Consider the following 23229-nt stretch of genomic DNA (forward strand, 5'->3'; position numbering starts at 1 on the left):
GTTGAGAGACAGCATGCAGGTGGGGATAAAACGGGCCGTCTCTTGGCATGGTTATACAAGAGCGAAACCCCTAGGCCCCCGATTAGGACGATAACCAGAGAGGATGGAAAGGTAGCGGACACCCAAGAAGGAGTCAATGAGGCATTCTTAGACTATTACAGGGCACTATATGAGGACAGAGGAGGGGGGCAACCGAGAGGAGATAAGAGAAACTTTGAGATATGGGATTACCTAAGATTAGTGCCGAAGAAAGGGAGGGGCTGGATGCACTGATTACTTTAGAGGAATTGGATGAGGTGGTGAAGCAGCTGCCCACCAGTAAGACCCCGGGTGCGGACGGACTCCCTAGCAAATTTTACAAAGCATATAGAGAGGAGGTACTCCCCCCCCCCCCATGCTAGAAATGCTCAATTAATCGTTTGAGGTGGGCGGCATCGCTTAGAGAAGCGATAATAATACCGCTCCCTAAGCCCAACAAAACAGGGCATAGCTGCGGCTCCTACAGGCCCTTGTCAATGTTGAACCAGGACGGCAAGATATTGACGGCGGTCCTGGCCAATAGGTTGCGTAGAGTTATTAGTAAATTGATACATTCGGGCCAGACAGGTTATGTCCCCAACAGAAATATAACCCACAACCAAAGGCGACTCCACCGGGTGATTGAAGGGGGGAGCAAGAGCGAGGGTGAAATGGTGGTTGTGTCCCTAGATGCAGTCAAAGCTTTCAACTCAGTGAGGTGGCCGTGGTTGCTGGAGGCCCTGAGGGAATACGGGATGGGGCCGGGCTATGTTAGGTGGGCGAAGTTGCTGTACAGTGAGCCGCTGGCTAGGGTACGTACAGGAGCGGTGATATCCGAGAGGTGGCAACTTAGCAGAGGCACCAGACAAGGGTGCCCCTGGTCCCCGATGTTATATATTCTGGCCCTGGAGCCCCTGGCAGTGTACCTTCGACAACAATATGACATGATAGACATTGAGGTAGGGGGAGAGAAACACCCAATATCCCTGTATGCTGACGATTTGCTATTTTATCCGAAATATCTGGAGGAAAATCTTCAATATATTCTGGAGGTAATGGAAAGGTATGCAGAACTGTCTGGCATAGCGGTGAACCCCCAAAAATCGAGCATGTTCCCATTGGGTAGCTACAAAGGAACCCCTCCGGAGCGGTTGCCAGTGTTGTCAATACCATGGGCGGTTGGCTCCTTCCGCTACCTCGGAATAGATGTGTATCTCACGGTAGAGGAGGAACATTTGCATAACACTGAGGTGGCTGTGGGAAAAATCCATATAAATATGAGGTTTTGGGAGAGGTTGCCGTTGGCGATGATGGCATGGGGGCGATGCTCAAAATGGTGGTCCTACCTAGGCTCTTACATTTTTTTCAGCAATATTCCGTACATGATACCCAAGATGTTTTTTGCCAAGCTGAATAGTATGTGCAGAGACTTCCTATGGCATGGCACTCGGAATAGAGTGGCGCTATGGAAGTTGCAGAATTTCTATGAAAAAGGGGGTATTAAGCTGCCTAATTTTGAGGCCTATTATGTAGCAGGCCAGTTGCAATATGTGGTCAAGTGACTCTCTGAAGAGGTAACTCCCGAATTTAGGCTGTTTGGACGGGACTGCACTCCGTTTTACCTGAAGGAAATTATTTGGTTGCCTAGGTCTGAAATGAAGGAGCGCCCAGGTATGATGTTGCTTGGGTGGAAGATGTGGCGTAGAGTATGTCGAATGATGGAGGACTCGTACCCGTGTTCCCCGCAGGTGCCGTTGGTGGCTTTGGCAGGGGAAGACAAACAACTAAGGATGATAATCAGGACCTATTGGGAGTCGGTCAGGCTGGTTACATTGGGGGATGTCCGGCAAGAGGGGGCCATTAAGGATTTTGAAGGACTAGGGGAAAAGGCAGGCTTGCATAGGGGCCAGTATGTCACGTACCTAAGGCTGGTGCAGAATATTCATAAAATCTGGCATGAGACTGTATTGGCGGAGGAGCCAGACGCCACTATAGGGACAATATATGACACATCATAAGGAGGGCATGAGATCTCTAGACTGTATGAGATGGTGATGACCCGGGTAGGGAAGGAATTGACGCATTTGAGGCTGGATTGGGAAACAGAGGTGAGAGCACAGATGGAAGATGGGATGTGGGAGCGTGCTATGGGATACCACAAGAAGGTGTCCAGAAATGCCAGATTACAACAAATACAGTTGTACATAACGCACAGAGCTTACATAACCCCGATGAGAATATCGAAGTATGTAAATGCGGGACGACAAGCGTGCCCAAAATGCGATAAGGAAGATGCCGATATGACACACATGTTTTGGTCTTGCCCAGTGATTGAGAGTTTCTGGGGAGAAGTGGCGCAAAAACTAGCGGACAAAGGGGTCACGCTCACTATAGATACGGCCTGGGCCTGCCTGTTGGGAGGGTTTCCCAGACCAAGGAAACTTAAACATGTTGGGAAATTGAAGGACTTGGCATATGTGCTCGCGAAATGAAGGATTGCCATGGGCTGGAAGCAGTGCCATAAGCCACGGGTGGTCGTAGGGTGGCGGGATTTGCAAAAATGGGCGGAGGCTGAAACGGTGGTATGGCAGGAGGCATGTAGCAAGTGTGGGGAAGAAGAAGCGAGTACCCTGCTAGCATGGAGAGTATTAATAGCAGGACTGTTTGGAACAATAACGGATTCTGCAGTCTCAGAAGAAGGTGATACCCTGCCACACGCAGCAGATACGGAATGAGAAGGACATACAAGCTCTTGAGAGGGGGAGGGATTGGGGGAGCAGTGGTCTTGACTAATTGATGTTCATGTGTTTTGTTGCAAATAACGCTGCCAGTTTGGTTTGTATTGTTTGTTTTAAAAATAATAAAAACCGTTTTAAAAACAAAAAAAAAAAAAAAAAAAACACACTGAGGTGCCCCGCACACCTAATCCTCGCAGGACGTCGCCGACGAGCACCGCCTGGATCGACGCCGTGGTCTCGGCACCATCAAACATTTTATCGACACTGTCTATGCCAAGTTCACCTTCTTCGACGCCTCTTGACGATCCGTGGCTCCTGCTTTAAAGGAAGTCACTCAAGAAGGATCCATCGACGCCTCATTGAAGAACTCTGCTCTATCAGGTACACTGGGGGGTAGAAACCTTATAGAAGAAAATAAGACTTATAGAATAATATATGGACTGGGCTTGTGATATATCTTTAATTTACAGGTTGCCCAGGTTGGCGGGGGGGGGGGGGGGATCTCTACACAGAATTGTGCCTAGTTGGTAGGGGTCAATATTCTGCCCATTGTTCCAACCAACTGCTTACCTCCTATATCTATTGTTGGTTACTTTTATTCCTTGATCTGTGAGACATTTGACCAGAGTATAGTTGATGCACTTTAATGAGATCTGATAATAATTGTGGTAGCACTTTGGAACTGTATACATTTGCCATTGTGGATTTTCTGAGCACAAAGTGAGTTATTGTGATAGTGTACATAACCTTGAATATTAATTATATAAAGACTGTTTTAACTAAAAAAAAAAAATGTTAAAAAAAAATATAGCGCGCGCAGAATCCGTTGGCTTCAGTTCGTTTTTTTAATGAATGTACGATCTATCCCATACCTGACAGTTACTCCTCCTGAGAGAGCGCAGGCTGCAATAGCAAAGGAAATTCTACTGCAGGGTAGGTTGGGAGGGTCGATAATACGTGGGAGGAACATCCAGTCGAAAGAAAGTTACCAGGGGTAAGTAACTTGCTCTTCGAATGGATTGTGTCCTCCCAAGTATTCCTTATCTTACGATAGACTCCCAAAGCAGTTCTAGTATTCAAGGAGAAGGGAGTAAGAATTTTTCATGACAATTTAGCAGTTCTCATGGATCAGTGTGCACAGAATGCAAGAGTGCCTTACCAAATAAGCCTTGCCGGCTTGAAGAAGAATCCAAACTATGTCTGGTGAAAGTATGTACGGACGACCATGTGGCAGCTGCAGCACACGTTTCTTTAACTAGTACTCCCCTCTGTAATGCAGAGGAAGTCGCCATGCCCCTGGTCGAATGAGCCCGAAAGGCCTTCTGGAGGATCTTTTCCCTCCAGTCTGTAGCATTAATATATTGCTAGTATTATCCATCTGGATAACATCTGTTTAGTGATTGCCATACCAAATCACTAAATTGTGTGTATGCTTCCTACCTGTACCTCACTACCTTTGTAACTAAGCTTCCAAGTACTATTTGTACCTTTCTATGCCTGTAACTAAGCTTTAAGTATTCTTGTGGTGCTGTGCGCCCAGTTACCCAAGCATTTGGTGCGCCCTACAAATCAATAAACAAACACAAAAACGTGTGGCCCGAGTAGCCCACAAACAGTTGGTCATCTTGCCTTAGTTTTGCCATTCTGGTGATATAGAAACCTAGTGCACGTTTAGGATCAAGCCTATGTAGCCTCTACTCTTTCTTGCCAGGGTGCGGAGGAGGCTAAAATGATGATAATGTTACTTTCTGAGTCAGATGGAATTCAGATACAATATTGGGTAAAAAGGTGGATTTTACCTTAAGGACAACCTTGTCATTATTGAAAATAGTGTATGGAGGTTTGCAGGATAAAGCCTGAAGTAAACTCGTCCGTCAGGCAGATGTAATAGCTACTAAGAAGATGGTTTTTAAGGTTAGCAGCCTCAAAGGACAGGTGTGTATAAGGTTGAAAGGAGCACATATCATACATTTCAACACCAAGTTGAGATCCCAAGACAGGACTTGAAAAAGGATCGGAGGGAAAACATTTGTCAATACTTTTAGCAATTGTATTATTAGAGGAATTTTGAAGCAAGATACCTCCTCCCAAGTGAGCTTAAATATAGAAAGTGCTGCAAGATATCCTTTATAGTACCAATCTGGAGACCCAGATTAACTAGGTGTAACAAAAAGGATAACACCATAGGTGTATTACATGTAAATGGATCAACATTCTTACCTTTACACCAGCTGCAGAATTTGTTCTGAACTTATGGCCCTTTTTTTAGGTAGCGTATTATGCAGGTGGATGGGAAACAGAATAACTCTATACACCAATAATCAGACCAATTCGGGAAGAAGGCAAAAGTCTTTTTGCAGTTTTAATATCAATTGTCTAAAACAAGGAGTTACAACGGGACATCAGACGTCGCTCTATCAAAGCATTTCATAAAAAACATACTTTTATAACAGAAACTCGTCACAGGTGACGAAATACTAAGTGGCGAATAAGAAAAAACTACGGTGGGTTGTGACTGGCTCAAAAGGAACATCGAAGTATACTTTCTATAAGGGGTCTGCTTGTGTTTGGGTCTCTACAGTCGGGTGGACAACTCATGCGCACCCCTAGTGCAAGTCATCTTCAAATGTTATTAAAAACACTATGTTATTGGCTCTCAAACTATAAGGCTCTTCGTTATATGGCCCTTTTGTTTGGCACGCTTGTGCCCCTCTAGAACTTGAGATTCACTAACAGCGTGTAAGCTCATACCTCAGGTGTCGGGAGGTGGACTTAACTGTACCTCCCCACACAATTAGCCTAATATTCATTACTCGGGTCTTCTGCCATGAAGCATGCCTTTGAACTTGGCCTTGCAATGTATTCTCGTCTCTGGGAAAATAAGTGAGTACGGGCGCACACTTACCACAGTTCTGGTCTGCATGCCCAACTTCTATTTCCATCCTTGGCTCGCGTGACAGGAGACCGCAATTCAGCTCATTTTGCAGCAATTCATTGTCTCCCAGGCTTTTGATACTATCAATAGGAAGAGGCTGTGGCTTAAACAAAAAAATCAGGGTCTACTGGACGGCCTCCTTAATATCCTTATACATCTTCACGAAGACTCTGCTATCAGAGTTACTCACAAATTCTGGTCTTCTATCGAAAATTAAAACAGAGAGGGGGGGTTTGTCAGGGGTGTCTTCCGGCTCCTTTTATGTTTATATTATTCATGGCAGACCTGTCCAATTGGTTGCTGGAGAAAGGATTAGGGGCGCCTAGGTTTTGGGGGAGGTAAAATAGCGTGGCTTGCCTATGCAGACAACAGTCGTTATGGATCACGCTCAAGTCGGGCTGCAGGGGCTAAGGACAGCATTATCTGAATACGCTAGTCTTAATGACCTGAGCATGAATCCAGCTAAGTCTTAGATTGTAATCTTTAAACATCCCCTTAAAATAACTAAACACTATGCATGGCAACTGAATAATACTGTGGTACCAATAGGCAAAGAGGTTACCTATTTGGGCTGTCAGATTCCATCCTACCCATCCATGTCCCATCTCTTAACAATAGAACCCAAACAAAGAAAATTGGGAGCACAAATGAAAAAAGTTTACAATAAATACTGCAAATTCTCCCTAATTCCACTGATAAAATTCTATGGGGGTGAAGGTTCTTCCTTCTATTAGTTATGGGTTTGAGTGTTATCCACAGTCCTTTGAACTCAACTGGGAAGAAATAGAGTCTGAGCTGTGGAAAAGGGTATTACTATTGCCAAACTGCCTACCAATGTCAAGTCTTAGATATGAGCTAGGGCTTGCTTCCTTGATGTCTTTAATGGAATGGAAATGGTTAAGTCTATACGGACTCATTTTGTGCCCTCAAAAAGCTACTATGTATGTGGAAGCAGCAGATCAGCTGGAAAAGAGAAAACATATTTCTAAATACACTAAGCTCGGTCTGTAAAAACATATTGGTAGCAGCAGATAATACCATAGATCTTCTAATGCATAATCCTCTAATAGTAAAGCATCTAACCCGAATATTTTGGATTAGAACTCTCTAAAATGAGAGGCCAAATTATCGGCTTCCTGAACGAAAATTGATAAGCCTATTCTATTTGTGCCGGCTTATCTTAAAAAATCCTCAAATCAAAGAATAATATCATATTTCTTAAGATTTAGACTTAATTCTAAAGTGAGAAGCAGATTTAAGCATATTAGAGACCCAACAGTTTATCCATGTAACATCTGTGATAAATGTGAAGATGGTGTTAAGCAAACTACGAGCCACTTGTTGTCAGAATGTGTGGGGACGTGGAGATTGAGACAGAAAAGATTTCAAGGATTTGTGCACAATCTGCAATTACTCAATTACACTGTTCTGGCAAAGACTCGTGCAAGGTCAAGAAACCTTTCTTACTTATGAAGTAATCTGTTTTCTAACAGATATGAACTTACTATCTGAGAATGGTTAAGGGAATGCTTTTGTGCACTTTCAAGCTCATAACAATTCTTTCTGTTTTTTGCTGATCTGTTCCGTTTATATATGAAAGCCTAATTTTAAATTGGTTTTGTTCTTTTTGCCACTTGGTTTGTGATAATGTTTTTAAGTATGTATTCTTTTGTATGTGTAAAAAGTCTGATTTTGTCTAATATCACAATAAAAAAAAAGTTACAGAAAATTGTCTTGAATCAATAACCTTGGCACTCATGGTGTTCTTTCTTTGCACCTTAACAAGGGATGATTAAGCGTCCCACGTTCACTGTTCTTCAAGGATAGATAACCAGTTCTTGGCTGCTCCAGTCTTGACACCAGGGCAGACAGCCCTTCTCGATCCTACCATGCTCCCAGCTGCTTTTCTGCTGTGACACAGCCCTGAGCCCTTCATGGGTTTAAACTTACTCAAGTTGTGACATCAATGTACAGCTTCTATATAATGGCGGCTTTGCCTGCAGTCTATTGACTACGTATAACCAGCTTCTAAGAAAACCTGATCTACTTGCGTTGCTGCCTCTGTACAATTATTGAACAGCTTTCACTCGTGCAATCTTCATCTCGCATACAAAAGTTTACTCGATTCTTTATCAGTTTCTAGAAGGTCCATACATTCTCTTCTTCAGCCAGTCTTTTCAGTACGTCACACTTGTCTCTTGCGACATCACCAACTCCTCTCTCTTATTTTCATATTTGTTTGGGGATACCCCCCAAGAAATGATCATCTCTTGAGGGATGCATCAAGCATGGTTTTCTAACCATACATGGCACAATTTCAGGCCGCCAGCATACAGGTAACGGGGGACGGGACTTCCTGTAGAGGCATTTGGCTGCTCCTCTACCGTTCCAATGGCAGCGGTACAAAGACTTAGTTGCTGGCCTTCTGGTCGAAAGAAAAATCTCCATTACTTCATCCGGGAGGTCCCAATCCTTGCAGCTCACCCTCTCAGTAACCATGCGTGAAGGCTTAGTGGCTTGACCTCTGGATGGAGAGCCCGACCTTCCTCTTGAGAGAGAAGATCCCCTATTTGTGGGAGACGTATTGGAGGGCAGATGGAAATGTCCAGAAGGTCCGGGACCATGTCCTCCTGGCCTAATCCGGAGCAATTAGAATCATGGATTTCCCAAACTTTCTCAACCTCCTGATCACGCGAGGAATGACAGGGATTGGAGGAAACACGCACAATCACGTGAGGAATTACAGGGATTGGAGGAAACGCACACAGGAGTGGAAATTCCCAGTCCACCATGAACAAGTCTCCTATAGCTCCTCTTGGGGGAAATTCCCTGCAGCAATACAGTTTGCACTTCCGGTTGACTCTGGTCATGAACAAATTCACTTGAGGGGTTCCCTAAAAGGAAAGGACTTCCTGAGCTAGTTCCCACTCGTGAGAGACTGCTCTGCCTGCTCAGAGCGTCAGCCGCCGTATTTTCCACTCCGCCTAGGTGAACTGCCGATAGGGAGATCCCTTCTCAGATTGCCCAGTACCAGCGCTGCATTGCCTCTTTGCACAGTGGTATTGACCCTACACCTCTTTTGTTGAGGTAGTTCATAGCCACTGTGTTGTCCATCATTATCAGGACGTTCTTTCCCTGTACAAGGGCAGAAAGGCCTTCAGTGCTAGTCTGAATGCCCTCAGCTCCAAAAGATTGATGTGTAGTTTGGACTCCGATGGAGACCAACGATCGCCGATTGTCTGATCGTTGGCATGGGCTCCCCACCCAGTGAGTGAGGCGTCTGTCACTAATGTTATCTCCCGACATGGCTTCCAAAAAGGTTCTCTTTTCAGAATGTTCTCCTGGCAGGCCCACCACCAAAGGTCCTGTGAGACTGCTCGGAATCTGTAGGTGGTCTGACATCCTTCCTGAGAATTGGGACCACTGTGTTCTGAGTGCCCATTGGAGAGATCTCATTCTCAGGCGAGCCTCTGGCACCAGAAAAATGCAGGATGCCATGAGGCCGAGCAACCTCAAAGTCGAAGGCTGGGAGATGCTGGGCACTCTGGAATTTGGTGACCATCTCCAGAAAGTCTTGAGCCCTCGCCTCTGGTGGCAAGGCTTTTCGCAGGGATGCATCCATGACTGCTTTAATTAATTGGAGCCTTTGTCATGGTATCATGTGAGACTTCTTAAAGTTGCAGGAGAAGTTCAGTCTGTGAAGGGAGTGACAGGTGGAACCAAGATGTTGCAGGGCCTGTTCGGGGGAACTGGCCCTGATCAGACAATTCGGGTAGGGGTAGACATGAATTCCCCCCTCTCCGGAGGCTCGCTGCCACCACCGCCATCAACTTGGTGAAAAGCCTCGGGCGGAGGTCAGCCCAAAAGGCAGAATCTGAAATTGATAATGAGAACCGCCAACAGCGAGCCTCGGGTACGGACTGTGCTTGTGATGGATTGGCACATGAAAGTAAGCATCCTGAAGGTCCAATGATACCATCCAGTCCTGAAGCTGGAGGGCCTGAAGGATCTGAGAAAGTGTCACCATCTTCAACTTGTCCTTCCGGAGGAACTTGTTCAAGTGTCTTAAGTCCATGACAGGTGTCGGTCCGCCGTCCTTCTTGGGGATTAGGAAGTAAGGGGAGTACTGGTTCTATAGCACATTTCTCTAGCAGGGTTAAGATGTCCTGCATAAGGAGCGGATCTGGAAAGAGCAGATCCACGGTGGATGATCCCGAGACCTTTTAAGAAAGGGCAGCTAGTAACCCTGGGCTACCATTTCCAGTGCCCATGCATCTGAAGTAATACCCCCGCCATTCTTTCAGATGTGGTGAGAGTCTGCCTCCCACCGAGGTCTTGTGGGGTAAAGCCTCAGAGGTTTTGAGGCAACTGATGCAGCGGTTGAGGGTAAAGCAGCCCCTGTCTGGGCAGTCTTAGCACCTCTTCCCCGTCCACATGGGGGAATCTTTTCTGACCACATTGATTTGACAGTCCTCTCCATCTTCCAACTAAGGAATAATAGTGAACTGACACGTCCCTCCAAAGCTATATCAGTGGGGTGAGTAGGTGGCTGTCCGGTTTCTGCGCCAGGGGATTTAGCTGCAGCTTTGGTGGTCTGCAGCTTCTCCAGACTCTTGTAAGCCTTGCTGCCAAATAATAGAATGCCGCCAAAGGACATGTTAAGAAGTCTGCACTGTAAATCTGGTGCATAAACAGACTTTCTCAACCAGGCAAATCTGCGCGTTACAGTGCTAGCAGCCATTGCTCTGCTGATGCTGTCCGCAGAGTCGAGACCAGTGCGGAGGGCATCTTTCCCATCCTTGACAATGTTTAAAAAGCTGTCTTGGTTCTTCCCCTTCGGGGATATGTTCAGCCGCCATTGCTATATAATCCCATAATGTGAAAGTGAACACGTGGCATTTGCCGATTTAAGGGCCATACTCCCCGCATAGAAAAGCTTTCAAGCCCAAGCGACATAAGGTTTGTCATCTCTGTCCACGAGGGTAGTTGGGTATGCCTGTTGCCTGGATGTAGCAGTGGCAGCCTGAACTACCAAGCTTTCAGGAGTTTGAGGTTTTGTTAGATACTACGGGTCACTACTTGACGCACAGTATTTGCTGGTTAGTGTTTTGTTCAATGCTGGAAGTAACTCGGGGATCTCCCAGTTGGCATTAACTCTCATTTGCAGAGCAACATGGAATGTTAGTATAGGGTCCTCCTAGGGTCCCTCGTCTAAAATATCAGTTAGGTCATCAAATAGTGGTGCAGGCCTACTCCATCCCCGGTATTCTATCACTCTAGATATCAGTTGTTGATAAGATCCATCGGCATGGTCCAAGGGATCTGGCCTGCCAAACCCCATTTCTGGGGATGTGTCCAATACACTTGCAGATGGAGGGGTGACATGTAGGTCCCTTAATCTGAAGTCCTCAGAAATTAAGGCCTCTGGAACATTTTGTGTCCCATACTGCAATCCAAATGGGCGAGATTAATCTGAAGATGGCTCATTATCCTCATAAATTGAGGAAAGGGATTAGAAAAAATCCTTCCTTGGCAGTTGAGTGTATATTTTCTCGATATTCTTTGAGGATTTGGGGATTTGCGTCGACAAAGGGGTCGAAGGCTTCGACAGTTGTGGCATTGAAGGTTTCTTCTAACTCGACATGGAGTCTTTCAGCCCCAATGGTGTCTATTACAATGGAGCCTTTTCCTTCGAGGGAGCTCCGAGGGAGCTCGAGGAGTTTTCTCCTAGACACCCTGGCCTGAGCGAGCACAGGTTTTGTCCCTTGCCTTCTTTTTGTCGAGCTTGTCAACACTAGCATGGCTCTCATCTTTCTTCGAGGGGGTCGAAGCCACTTCTCAAATACTTTGAGCATCTTTAGTCCGAACTTCTCCCACTCGGTCGGTGAGGCCAATTTGGTCAGGCATGACACCCGTTTCAGGGAGGAACTCGACGCAGTTGGCAACCTGTGGCGTTTTTCTTCGACCGTTGTGAGCAAGATGACCAGTGGTGTGAGCCACAGCACAATCGGGACCTTTTAGCTTTCTTCCGAGAAGGAGAATCATCTCTCGACTTGTCATAGGATCGCCTTTTCAACAGGGTTGTTCAAGAAGATTTATGGGACCTACGTGCAGCCAGCGTGACTTTACGCTCTTTCAGGGCCTTTGCTGTGATCGATAGGCAAGACCCACACTTCGAAGTTGAATGAGAGGATCCCAGGCACAATACACACCCGATGGGGGGGTCCGTGAGGGACACTTTTGCCCCACAGTCGTGGCACTTCTTGAAGCCCAATCTCGGAGTAGATGATGCCGACGACAATGCCATTTCACTAAAATTAAAGGTTTTAGTCAAGGAACCGAAGCGCGGCGATAATCCAGAGCGTTGGCTCTCACTGAAAAACGGAACTGAAGCCAAGGGTCGCTGCACGCGCTATATACCACTGATGACGTTGACACCGAGATGGAGGCCCTCGAGTCGACAGGCATCAACGTGCAGCGACCACTGCTGGAAAAAAAAAATTCTGAAGCAGCTAAAGCTAGATATGGAAATATCAGAGGAATACGTGGGAGGCCACAATCCATTCAAAAGATTTTTTTTAATCTTAACTTGGGTCAATACAGAGAAAACTTGAATTCCATTTTCAAGACTTCCAACTATGATGGAGGTTTAAACAGTTTCCATACATTTCCCTCTGATATGTTCATGGTATAATTAGTGGATTGTAAAGCATGCTCCAGGCCATAAAGTATGATAATACAAATAATGTATAATGCGGCTATACACAAATGTTTCTAGGCGCGACAAGACAAGGCGGGGGAAACAGGAGGACCAACAACGATCTTACTAGGACTTGTGTCATTCAGGTCGCGCAAGTGCGGGGGGGAGAAGTGCCAAGGGGTGGTGGAGGTGACAGGAATTGCAGGTGACTTGAGTGCTGCCAGAGGATAGTGCTTAAGTTAAAGAGTAGGGACTGTAGGGCTACAAATACAGACCCTTAAGTGCTGAGGGAGCTCTGAGGCAGTGCAAGGGCAACTAGACATGCAGGAGCCTGGGCCAGAGTTCAGGGGTGGCCAGGTGACCAGTGTGCGTAGCTATCAGGGACATTAGCAAGGGAGAGGAAGAGAGAAAGCGGAAGCGAAAAGGAAGGTCTTGAGTTGATTCCGGAACTGGAGGTAGTTCTGCTCAAGTTTAAGAGAGGCAGGGAGGCTGTTCCAGAGGAGGGACCAGCCGAGGAAAAATCTGCCCCCCATTCTCTGCTTGGAAAAGCCTCAGAGAATTGGAGGTGGATGAGCGGAGAGCTCGGGAAGTAAGAAGTTTAGGAAGGGAAAGTTGGAGGTAGTGTGGTCCCAGGCCCCAGAAAGCCTTGTGGACGATACAAAGGGTCTTGAATTTGATCCTTGCAGCTACAGGAAGCCAGTGCAGAGATTTCAGAGCTGAAAGATACAATGCATGGGCTCGAGGCAAAGGACAAGTCTTGCTGTCCTGTTCTGGATGAGTTGTAAAGGTCCAAGAGTTGAAACAGGCATATTTAGAAAGAGGCTGTTGCAATAGTCCAGAGAGGACCAGGGTTCTAGAGACAGCGAGCTTCTGGGGGAAAGTAAGAAAAGGCAGAATTCCTCAGAGGAGGTGCAGCTGAAAGTGTGACTTCTTAGAGATGTCGGAGATGTGAGGAGAGAAGGAGAGGGTAGAGTCGAAGATGACATCAAGGTTCTTAGCCTCACAGGAAGGAGCAGGAAGAGGGACCAGGGTGGGCATGCCAGAGAGAGGAAAGGAGGGAGCAGGTGTTCCGATGTGGAGGAATGTGGTCTTACTGGCATAAAGGCAGATATCATTGGCAGCACACCATTCCTAAATTGCACCCAGACAGTCTGGTATGAGAGAAGCAGCAGAGGTGGCTGAGGGAAGCCTGAAGGAGAGCTGGGTGTATGCATTCAGTATTGGTAGGAGCGAAAGAGAGTGAGTTTAAGGGATGAACAATGTTTAACGCTAATCACGCAGGAAGTGTTTATTTTAAAAATGTGTTTGAAATTGCATGCATTACATACAGTAGATCAGATTTACAAATTCAGTAACTTCCTCCAATTTGTAAGTCCATATGAAATGATCTTAGGTGTTAGTAGCAGTAAATCGTATAATTTAAATGTTCTCTGTTAATCATAAGATATGTGCAAATACACTCAGTATGTCATTACTAGATGGTAGCTATTTAACGTTTTATCCAAAAGAAGGCGTCATCAGTATACAAAGGCAAACCAATCCTAGTCATGCCCACATTGGGGGGTTAGCAATTTGCCATTTTAGTGCCTCTGAGAGGTATGCCATGTACAAATTAAAAAGGCTGGGTGCAAGGATACAACCTTGCTTCAGTCCTCATCTATCCTCCATTTCTTTACTCAAGACACCTTCATTATTTAATCTTATTCTCATAGTGGTGTTGGTATCTAACTGAAGGAACAAGTTACTTACCTGTAACTGTTGTTCTCCAGCATGGGTCTGGCATGGATTCACATGCTCATGAATATTCCCCGTTGTCAGGCTGGGAATCCTCGGTAAAGAAAAAACCAGTATCAGTTTCGTTTCTGATCTGTCTTTCGTAGTAACAACCAATCACTGGTCTCTGCGTCATACTGACCACAGCCAATGACTGCCCTCTACCTAAGCACCGCCTCTGGCAGCCATCTTCAGATTTGGAAGCACGTGAAGTGGCAGTATGACCAAGTGAAGAGCCGCAGAGGGGTAGGCGGGAGGGTTCGCATGTGAATCCATGCCAGACCCATGCTGGAGAACAACAGTTACAGGTAAGTAACTTGTTCCTTCTCCAGCATGGGGTCTGGCATGGATTCACATGCTCATGAATAAAGAATACATAGCAGTACACACATGCACAACCACGGGAGGTGGCAAAGGCTCAACATTAAGCATTGCATCAAACTCAACATTAAGCATCTTACCTCCTCACCAGGCTCACCTCAGGCGAACAGGTTGCGCAGCACTGCTTGGCCGACCCTGGACTCCTCCCTGGAATCCCGATCGACGCAGTAGAACTTCGTGAAGGTGTGCGTCGACCTCCACGTAGCAGCCCTGCATATGTCCAGCAGGGGCACACCAGAAAGGAACGCCGTGGTAGCTGCGATCGCTCTGGTGGAATGGGCTCTCAGACGGCCGGGCAGCGGTCGGTTTGCTAACCGATGACAGTACATGATACAGCCGGAGAGCCATCTGGAAATGGAAGCCTTCGAGAGAGCCTTCCCCTGATTGACAGGTCCAAAGTTCACAAAGAGTTGTGACGTCTTCCGAAAACACTTTGTGCGGTCCACGTAGAACTTCAGCGCTCTAGCCACATCCAGCGAGTGCAAAGTCCTCTCAGCCGGCGACGAAGGCGACGGGAAGAATACAGGCAACACCAAGGGTTCGTTGAGATGGAAGTCCGACGGTACCTTGGGCATGAAGGAGGGGTGCGTCCTGAGCACCACCCTCGTGTCGTGAAAAGTCAAGTACGGGGCCTTGCAGGAAAGGGCCTGGATCTCTCCCACCCGTCGTGCGGAGGTGATGGCCACAGGAAACGCTGTCTTCCACGACAGAAACTTCAACGGGGCCGAGTGCAGAGGCTCGAACGGAGGTCCCATGAGCTTGGGTCAGCACCACGTTGAGCTCCCACGCCGGGGCCGGAGCCTTCACCGGCGGGAACGATCTGAACAGTCCCTTCATGAACTCTAAGACGATGAGACCACAAGGACGTCCGTCCCGTGGTCCTGGTGTATCGGGAGATCGGAGCCAGATGAATCTTGATGGACGCGTGTGCCAGTCCAGCTTTGGCCAGCGTCAGCAGGTACGGCAGAACTTGGGGAGCCGTAATCCGTAGAGGGTTAATCTTCTGTGCGTGGCACCAGACAGAGAACCTCTTCCATTTGTGTCCGTAGCATTTAAGAGTCGAGGACGCCCTGGCCTTTGCAAGAACCTCTCTGCAGTCGGCCGGTATGTCGTATCCTCCAAACTCTAGCGCTGCAGGAGCCAGGCCTGCAAGTTCAGCGATTTCGGGTCGTGGTGGAGGATGGCACCTCCTTCCCTGGAGAGCAGATCCGCGTCCACCGGCAGCTTGATTGGCGGGGACGCTGACAAGTCCAGAAGGTCCGGGAACCATATCTGCCTCGGCCACGCAGGTGCGACGAGGATCATCCTGCACCGTGACCTCTTGAGCTGGTTGACGAGCCGGATTAGCAGTGGCAAAGGAGGGAACGCGTAGAGGAACAGGCCCTCCCAGGGGAACGAGAAAGCATCGCCCATGCTCCTCGCCTGGGGAAACCTGCTGGCGAACCTCCGGCACTTGGAGTTCGTCGCCGTCGCGAACAGGTCGATCTGGGGTGTGCCCCACCGTCGGAAGAGGCGATCCACTAGATCCTGCCGTAGTTCCCACTCGTGGCACGAGCGCAGCTCCCTGCTGAGTGAGTCGGCGATGGTGTTTTTTATCCCTGCCAGATGAAACGGCACCAGAAACATCCCTTGGGCAACTGCCCAATGCCACAGGTCCTGCGCCTCCTTGGACAGTGCTGGGGACCTGGTTCCGCCCTGTTTTCTGATGTAAAACATGGTGGTGGTGTTGTCGGTGAAGTTCCTCACCACCTTGCCCTTGAGGGACGGAAGGAAGGACCTGAGGGCCCAAAACACTGCACGGAGCTCCAGGACGTTGATATGTAAGGATTTCTCCGTCGGGAGCCAAAGGCCCCTTGCGTGTAGATTTTCGGTGTGCGCTCCCCACCCTTCCAGGGAGGCATCCGTGGTCACTGTCTCCTGGTGGGCTGGTGTCTGGAAGTCCATGCCCGCCGTCAGATGCGCGCGGGTGTCCCACCACCGGATCGCTCGTCGGAAACTCTCGTCGAGAGTGATCCTTTCCTTGAAGCTGCCCGTCGTTTGGATCCAGCGCGCGTCCAGGAACTCCTGCAACGGGCGCATCCGGAGCCTGCACATGGGAATGAGGTAGATGCAGGAAGACATTCCGAGGAGGGACTTGATGGACCTCACCTTGGCCGCGTCGGCCACCAACATCCGTTGCACCTTGCCCAGGATGGTCCTGGTCCTCTCCTCCGAAGGGGAGGCCAGAAGGATGGGAATATGGAAGTAGGCATCCTCCAAATCCAACGACGACAGGAAGTCTCCTTCCTCCAGCTGACCCAGGACGTGCTGGAGGGTGACCATCCGGAACTTTTGCGCCTTGATGAACTTGTTCAGACGTCGCAGGTCCAGGATGGGGCGCCATCCCCCCGTCTTCTTCTTCACGAGGAAGTATCTCGAGTACACTCCGGAGCCCCGAAGCCTCTTTGGGACGAGTTCGATGGCGCCCTTCCTGAGCATCGCCTTTACCTCCAGGAGAAGTTGAGGGACGTGAAGTTCTTTCCTGGCCACGGGGGGGACGCGTGGACACCTTCTTTGAAACTCGAGCGCGTGGCCCCGGGCCAAGGCGTCCAGCACCCAACGGTCGGTGGAGATGGACTCCCACACGCTGACGAAGCTCGCCAGCCGGCCTCCCACCGGGGTGCTTCGGTGGGGGCCCGACCCCACGGTCGGTTCAATCCTGCTTGGACGAGGCTTTGCCGCCTTGACCTCCTTGGCGACGACGGCGGCGGAGTCCGCCAGACTTGCCTCGTCCTCTGTAGGCCTCCTGAGACGACGAGCGGGCCGCTTGACGGTAGGTGGAGAAACCGCCGCCGGAACCTTTGGAGGCGCCCTTGCCTCCGCTGCTCCGAAAGGGCGTCCGTCGTTGCTGCAGAACTCCCAGGGCCCGGGCCGTCTCAGTGTCCGCTTTAATGGCCTGAAGGGAATCGTCCACTGTTTTGCCAAACAGGTTGTTCCCATCGAAGGGCATGTCCAGGACTCTGGTCTGAACGTCTTGACGGAAGTCCGTAGCCTTGAGCCATCCACGCCGCCTAAGGCAAACGCCGTTGCCCAACTGGCGGAACCCAGTGTCGGCGATGTCCGTCGCAACGGTAATGGCGTGGTCCGACGCCACCTCACCTTCCTGCAGGATCTCCAGGGCCTCTGTCCTCTTGTCGTCCGGCAGGAAGTCCAGCAGGGGAGCCAGTTTGTACCAGAGCTCCCTGTCGTAGCGGGCCACGATAGCCAAGGCGTTGGCCGCTTTAATCGTCGTCGCTGCCGACGAGATGACTCTGCGTCCCATAGCGTCCGATTTCTTTCCCTCACCGTCCGGTGGGGAAGTCGATGTGGAGGCCGCACCCCCCCCCCCGCTTTCTTCCTGGCCGCCGCGGAGATGACGGAGTCCGGGGTAGGCTGCGCCCGGAGGCACAGGGGGGCCGTGTCCGGGACCCGGTACTTCTTCTCGTACCGGTCTCTTCTAGCTGGCGTCGTGGAAGGGTTCTTGAGGAGGGTGAGGCCCTCATCCCAAATGTCGTCCAATAGAGGCACTGAGAGGACCGTCTTCCTCTTGGCCTCGCGACGCTGATAAAGGAAACCTTCCTTCTTCTTCTCCTCAGGGCAGAGTTGAAAAAGCTCGGATGCCCTGGAGATCATGGAGTGGAACGATCCAATCTCGTCGGGCGGAGAAGCCCTGGTGGGAGGCGACGACGGTACATCCTCGTCGTATACCTCGTCGTCCGTACCCGTCGCTGCCGTGTCAGTCCCCGTATCATCCCCTCGGGTGGACGGGGAGGAGGGCTGGAAGGGGCGCGACGGCTGAAAAGGAGGCGGAGGGTGGATCCTTCTTTTCTTGGTAGGGGGAACACCAGAAGGTCCCGGTTCTGGGTCCCCCGACGGGAGAGGTTCCGTCGGCAACGGTAGTCTCGTCCTTATCTCTGAGCATAAGGACTGTATAGCCAACAAAATGGCCGCCGAGTTGTCTCGCGGCGCTGGCAGAGGGGAATCCGACGGGCGATCAGGGACCCCGTCGGTACCCTCGACGATGTCGTCGTCACCTGCGTCGGGATCCATCCCGACGGGTCGGTCTTCTTCCACGCCGAGGCCGTGGCTTAAGACTTCGACCAACTCCTCCTCCGAGGTTGAGGCCGAATCTACGACGACGCCCTGCCCCCCCTTTTTCTTCCCCACGGGGGATTTCACGGGGGTCCTATCGATGGGCACAAAAGATGACTCCCTCCGAGGTGGCAGGGAGACTCTGAGCCCCGAGGTCGCCACCACTGGTGTAGCCTGCACAGGCTGAGCCAGGGCCGCCGCGACAGTTTCGATAGAGGGCTTGGCCGGATGGATTAAGGCCTTCACCACCTTAGGTGCGCTCACCGCCTTATCCTTGAGGGGGGGACACCGCCTCGCTCCCCCTCCGATGGGGCCTTCGAGCTCGACCGGGGCCTCTCCAGGAGATTCGCCGGGTGCTCGGCCTTCCTCTTACCCGACCCAGAGCGTTGGCTCGTGGTTGATGGTGCCGGGGAGGGTGCGCCCTGCCTGGCGACCGTAGAGCCCGACCGTTCGGCGCTCCCGGTGCCAGCGGACTCGCGGTGCTTGGCCTTATGTTGGACCCCCGTCGCCGGGGCGTCCTCAAAGGGCTTAGAAGACCGCTCAGATTTCTTCTTCTTCTCGCCGGACGGGCTCTTCCCTTCTAGCCAGTTGGCGAGACGTTGATGGCGGTCCTTCATGGTCCGCTCCGACATGTTGCCGCAAAACGCACAGTCCTTCTCCACGTGCGTCTTGTCCTCACTCATGTAGGCAGTAGAGACAAAAGGAGTGTTCGTCCTCCTTGAAGACGTTCTGCAGCTGGCATCCAGGGCAGACCCTGAACAGCTTTTCGGGCGTCGAGCTTCCCTTCTCCTGGGCCATGACCGGGCCTGAGAAACTTCTGGAGTCCTCCAAAAGCGTAGCTCGACGAATCTTCACCCTTGAGGGGCGCAGACGAATCCGACACGGGTCCCCGTTGATCGGATAGTGAGTCGGTGGAGCTTGAGGCTCTTTTGACCGAAAAAACGAAGTTTTTGAGAAAAAACGTGAAAAAATAGCACTAACGCTCGAGAGCAATAGCACGAGGATCCCAACACATGAACGTGCGGTAAAAATCTGAAGATGGCTGCCAGAGGCGGTGCTTAGGTAGAGGGCAGTCATTGGCTGTGGTCAGTATGACGCAGAGACCAGTGATTGGTTGTTACTACGAAAGACAGATCAGAAACGAAACTGATACTGGTTTTTTCTTTACCGAGGATTCCCAGCCTGACGACGGGGAATATTCATGAGCATGTGAATCCATGCCAGACCCCATGCTGGAGAAATACAATGCTCAGCAAAACACTGTCCACCCCACCAAGTAAACAAATGTATTCCATTATCTTCCTCTGTCCACTTTACCAAATGCTAATGTTAAATCAACAAATGCAAAGTTAGTAAAGTTTTTGTTTTTGAGGGCTTTTAATCTCAAGTATTCAGTAAAAACACGTGTACTAAAGCTTTTCCTGATCTCAGGTTGTAGTCTTGAAAATATTCTCTTGCTTTTAAGCCATTTATACATTTGATTTAAGATTCAAAGAGCATACTTATCACGGAGGGCAATTAGCCGATAACTCTTAGGATGACCCTTCCTTATTCTCAAATGATGGCGTCAAAAGAGCAGACCATAATACAGGATCAGCCTTAACAATATTAAGACAACCTGCCTGGTCTTGGCCCATGATTTATTTAAATGTCTTTATTGCTGCTGCAATGTAATCTATAGCAAATGTTCTGCTCAACAAAGCAACTTTATTATGTTTGTTTAAATATGCATCATTTGAGATTATAACTGCTTGCTGTATGGGGTTCCCAAGTAGTTTCAGATAAAGGGTTGAGAGAGACTTTATTACCCTTCATTTTTCTGATGTATTAACATTACAAAATGTCTTTTCATTATTTGTTAAGATCATTAACAGTCCCACATTTTTTGACGTTTAAGATTTTTGTTATAATGAATAAGACAATTCTTATATTGTTGCATCATTGTTTTTCAGTATATTCTCAAGTCCTGTACTAAAATTCTCAATTTAAACACTTCTAACAGATGGTGGAAATTACTGGTAGACTTTCCATCCCGCTTATGACTGAAACTTGCACTGTAAAAGGTTGCTCTTTTTAAAGTCAAAGCTGCCCCTATTTAGCATATATTTACCTTGCTCATCAAGAAGCTTTTTAGTTAGGTCTTCAGCTTCATCAACTCCTTCCAATTCCAGGGTATCATCGTTAATATCCAACGTTTCAAGCTCCAACTCCAGCTCCTCTGTTGCAACTTCCTTGTCGTTATCTTTTAAATCTATTTCAACACACAAAGATGATATTTCTATTAATGGAAGCAGAGAAATAATCTAAAAATATATTCCAAATGTAAAAACTCATTGCCTTTAGATACATCTCTGATGCATCATACCTCATGGGGGACACATGGCCAGGAGTATTCAAATAGGTCGATCTTTTTCCAGCACAAAGGAGACATTTGCAAAGTGATTAAACATGTTATCATTGCACACACGGCTGGTGATTGGAAAAACGGCATCAGCATAAAAGTGCCTTTTGAAAGAAGACGGATGCATGGCAAGTCAGGGAAGAGGGATTCTGTGAAACTGGCATGATTTGTGTCTCTTAAAGGTGGGAAGAGTATGATACCCAAGAGTACAAGAGATTGCTTTTATTAAAGATCAGTATCAACCTGATGACCACAGTGGGTTGAAGGGGCTAAAGTCAAGCGAGGCCAGGGAGGGATTTGATTCACTCAAAAGTATGCATTACCAAGAGAGATGTTTGGCAGCAGACAATTTATTTCGGGCTGGGATTTGACCAGGGTTTGACAAAAAGGAGTGAAATGCTGCAGCAGTACACTTGTATTAGTAAGCAGGTGCATCTAGGCGATGGGGAGAGCATGCAACAGGTGTCTGCAAAGGTACGTCATTATTCACTACCAGTACCTTTGCTACCCGGCGTTCCCAAAGGTTATTAAGAATAATTAGCGACCAGTTATTTGTCTGCAAGTGCATTTCCAAGTAGTTGTATCATTTCATGCATCACATGTATGTTTGAAGATTCCCAGATGCTAGAATTCAAACAATGTCCTTCACTCTCACATGAATGCAAACACTGGACAGAATGAGGTAGCAGTTAAATCTGTAGAGGCTAGACAAGAGGAACGGTCCGGTGGAGTGTTATGTACAGAGCAAGACGTTGGAGCAACATGACAGTGACTCAGCCACTGATCTCAAGGGAGGAAACCGCTTCAAAAACATACTCTAGAAAGCATTCTTAAGCAGAATGCTGAATAGGAGGTCCTGGAGAACCCACAGAGGGGCAACCAACTGCGGAAGTCACAGATCGATCAAGGAACACTTCAACCTCGCAGAGAAGATTCAATGGTTTTTTGGATTTCTTTGGTAGGATGGTAAGCCAGTCTCTCACCCTTGTCTAGATATAGCATTTCTAACCCTAACACAGGTACCCCTAGTCCCCAGGTTAGCATCTAGAGACTACTAACCCCTACTGTCTAGTTCGTAGATTACCATCAATGAGAACCTAAGGGCAGTTGACAATACATATTTATTTATAACGTTTTTGTAACGCGCAGACCCAGGGATAGCACAGCGTTTGGTACAGTAGTCAGGCATGAAGGTACAGTGGATACAATACTTACTTGTGTTATGACGAAGGAGATGCTATAACTAGAGCTTAACGAGCACACTGGGCATTTTTGTGTGATACAGTTGTAAAATAAACGGTGGGCAAAAGTCAAAGTGGTAAAGTCTACACAAGCGTCGATGGGTAGCCAGTGAGATTTGCATCAGATTGCTGAAATTTGGTCTGGCCGTTTTAGGCCCAGGGTGCCCGCAGTGCTTTGTTTTTGCAACACTTGTAGTTTGGTCAGATTGGGTGCTGAGGTGCCCATCAGTAGAACGTTGCAGTAGCTCAGCATGGTAAGAATAAGTGCACGTGCAAGAGTGAGGCAATTGCTTGGAGAAAGGAATTGCCTACTCAGGGAGAGGAGTCTGGTTGAGTATGCTGTGGCCGACGCTAGGAAATTAGGGTGTCAAAGTCTTAACCTGTTTCAGGACTAGGATGGGTGTGCCATCAATGGAAACTGTGTCAAATGCTGCATTCAGGTTTTTGAGTCAATACGGGAAGCCCACAATGAGAAGCTCAGTTTTTTCATCATTTAAGCATAGGTTATCGGTGGTGTGAGAAACCCGAGGCGTTTCTCCCAGACTATTCCCGGGGATCCTTTGTTCAGTTAGCCAGGGAGGGTCACCGCTATTGGATCCCAACCCTGGGGGCGGACGAGCGAGGGAGGATCACGTGGGAAGGGTGCCTTGGGCACTATGGAAGACACGCCATCGGGAGAGACATGGTATTCCTCCCATCCCGATACACCCTTACCCGAAATCCCCTCAGTTGTCATGGGATAATGTCAACAGAGTCCCATCATACCCCAGTACCTTTCTGTAAGGAAAAGGTGAAACCATAAGGGAAAACAAAGGCCATCCATAATTTCCCCTCTTTCCTCGAAACCCACTTTTCAACAAGCCCACATTCAAACCCCTTTTCCTGACAAAAATATACAACATCTTGATCCCTTTTTTGTAGACCACCACAAT

The 23229-nt window shown here is 48.6% G+C and overlaps 1 protein-coding gene across 5 annotated transcripts in view; it reads right to left on the reverse strand.

The window, feature by feature from the left end:
• The window catches only part of UPF2 (UPF2 regulator of nonsense mediated mRNA decay), a 766220-nt gene that overhangs the window by 600300 nt on the left and 142691 nt on the right, over positions 1 to 23229 (reverse strand). For all 5 annotated transcript variants that reach the window (XM_069627785.1, XM_069627784.1, XM_069627788.1 and 2 more), the window contains exon 6: positions 20766 to 20906. In XM_069627785.1, the coding sequence (XP_069483886.1) occupies positions 20766 to 20906 (141 nt within the window). The remainder of the gene's footprint in view (positions 1 to 20765; positions 20907 to 23229) is intronic.

Source organism: Ambystoma mexicanum, chromosome 12 (assembly GCF_040938575.1).
Source record: "Ambystoma mexicanum isolate Mex_15411 chromosome 12, UKY_AmexF1_1, whole genome shotgun sequence".
Lineage (NCBI taxonomy): Eukaryota > Metazoa > Chordata > Amphibia > Caudata > Ambystomatidae > Ambystoma > Ambystoma mexicanum.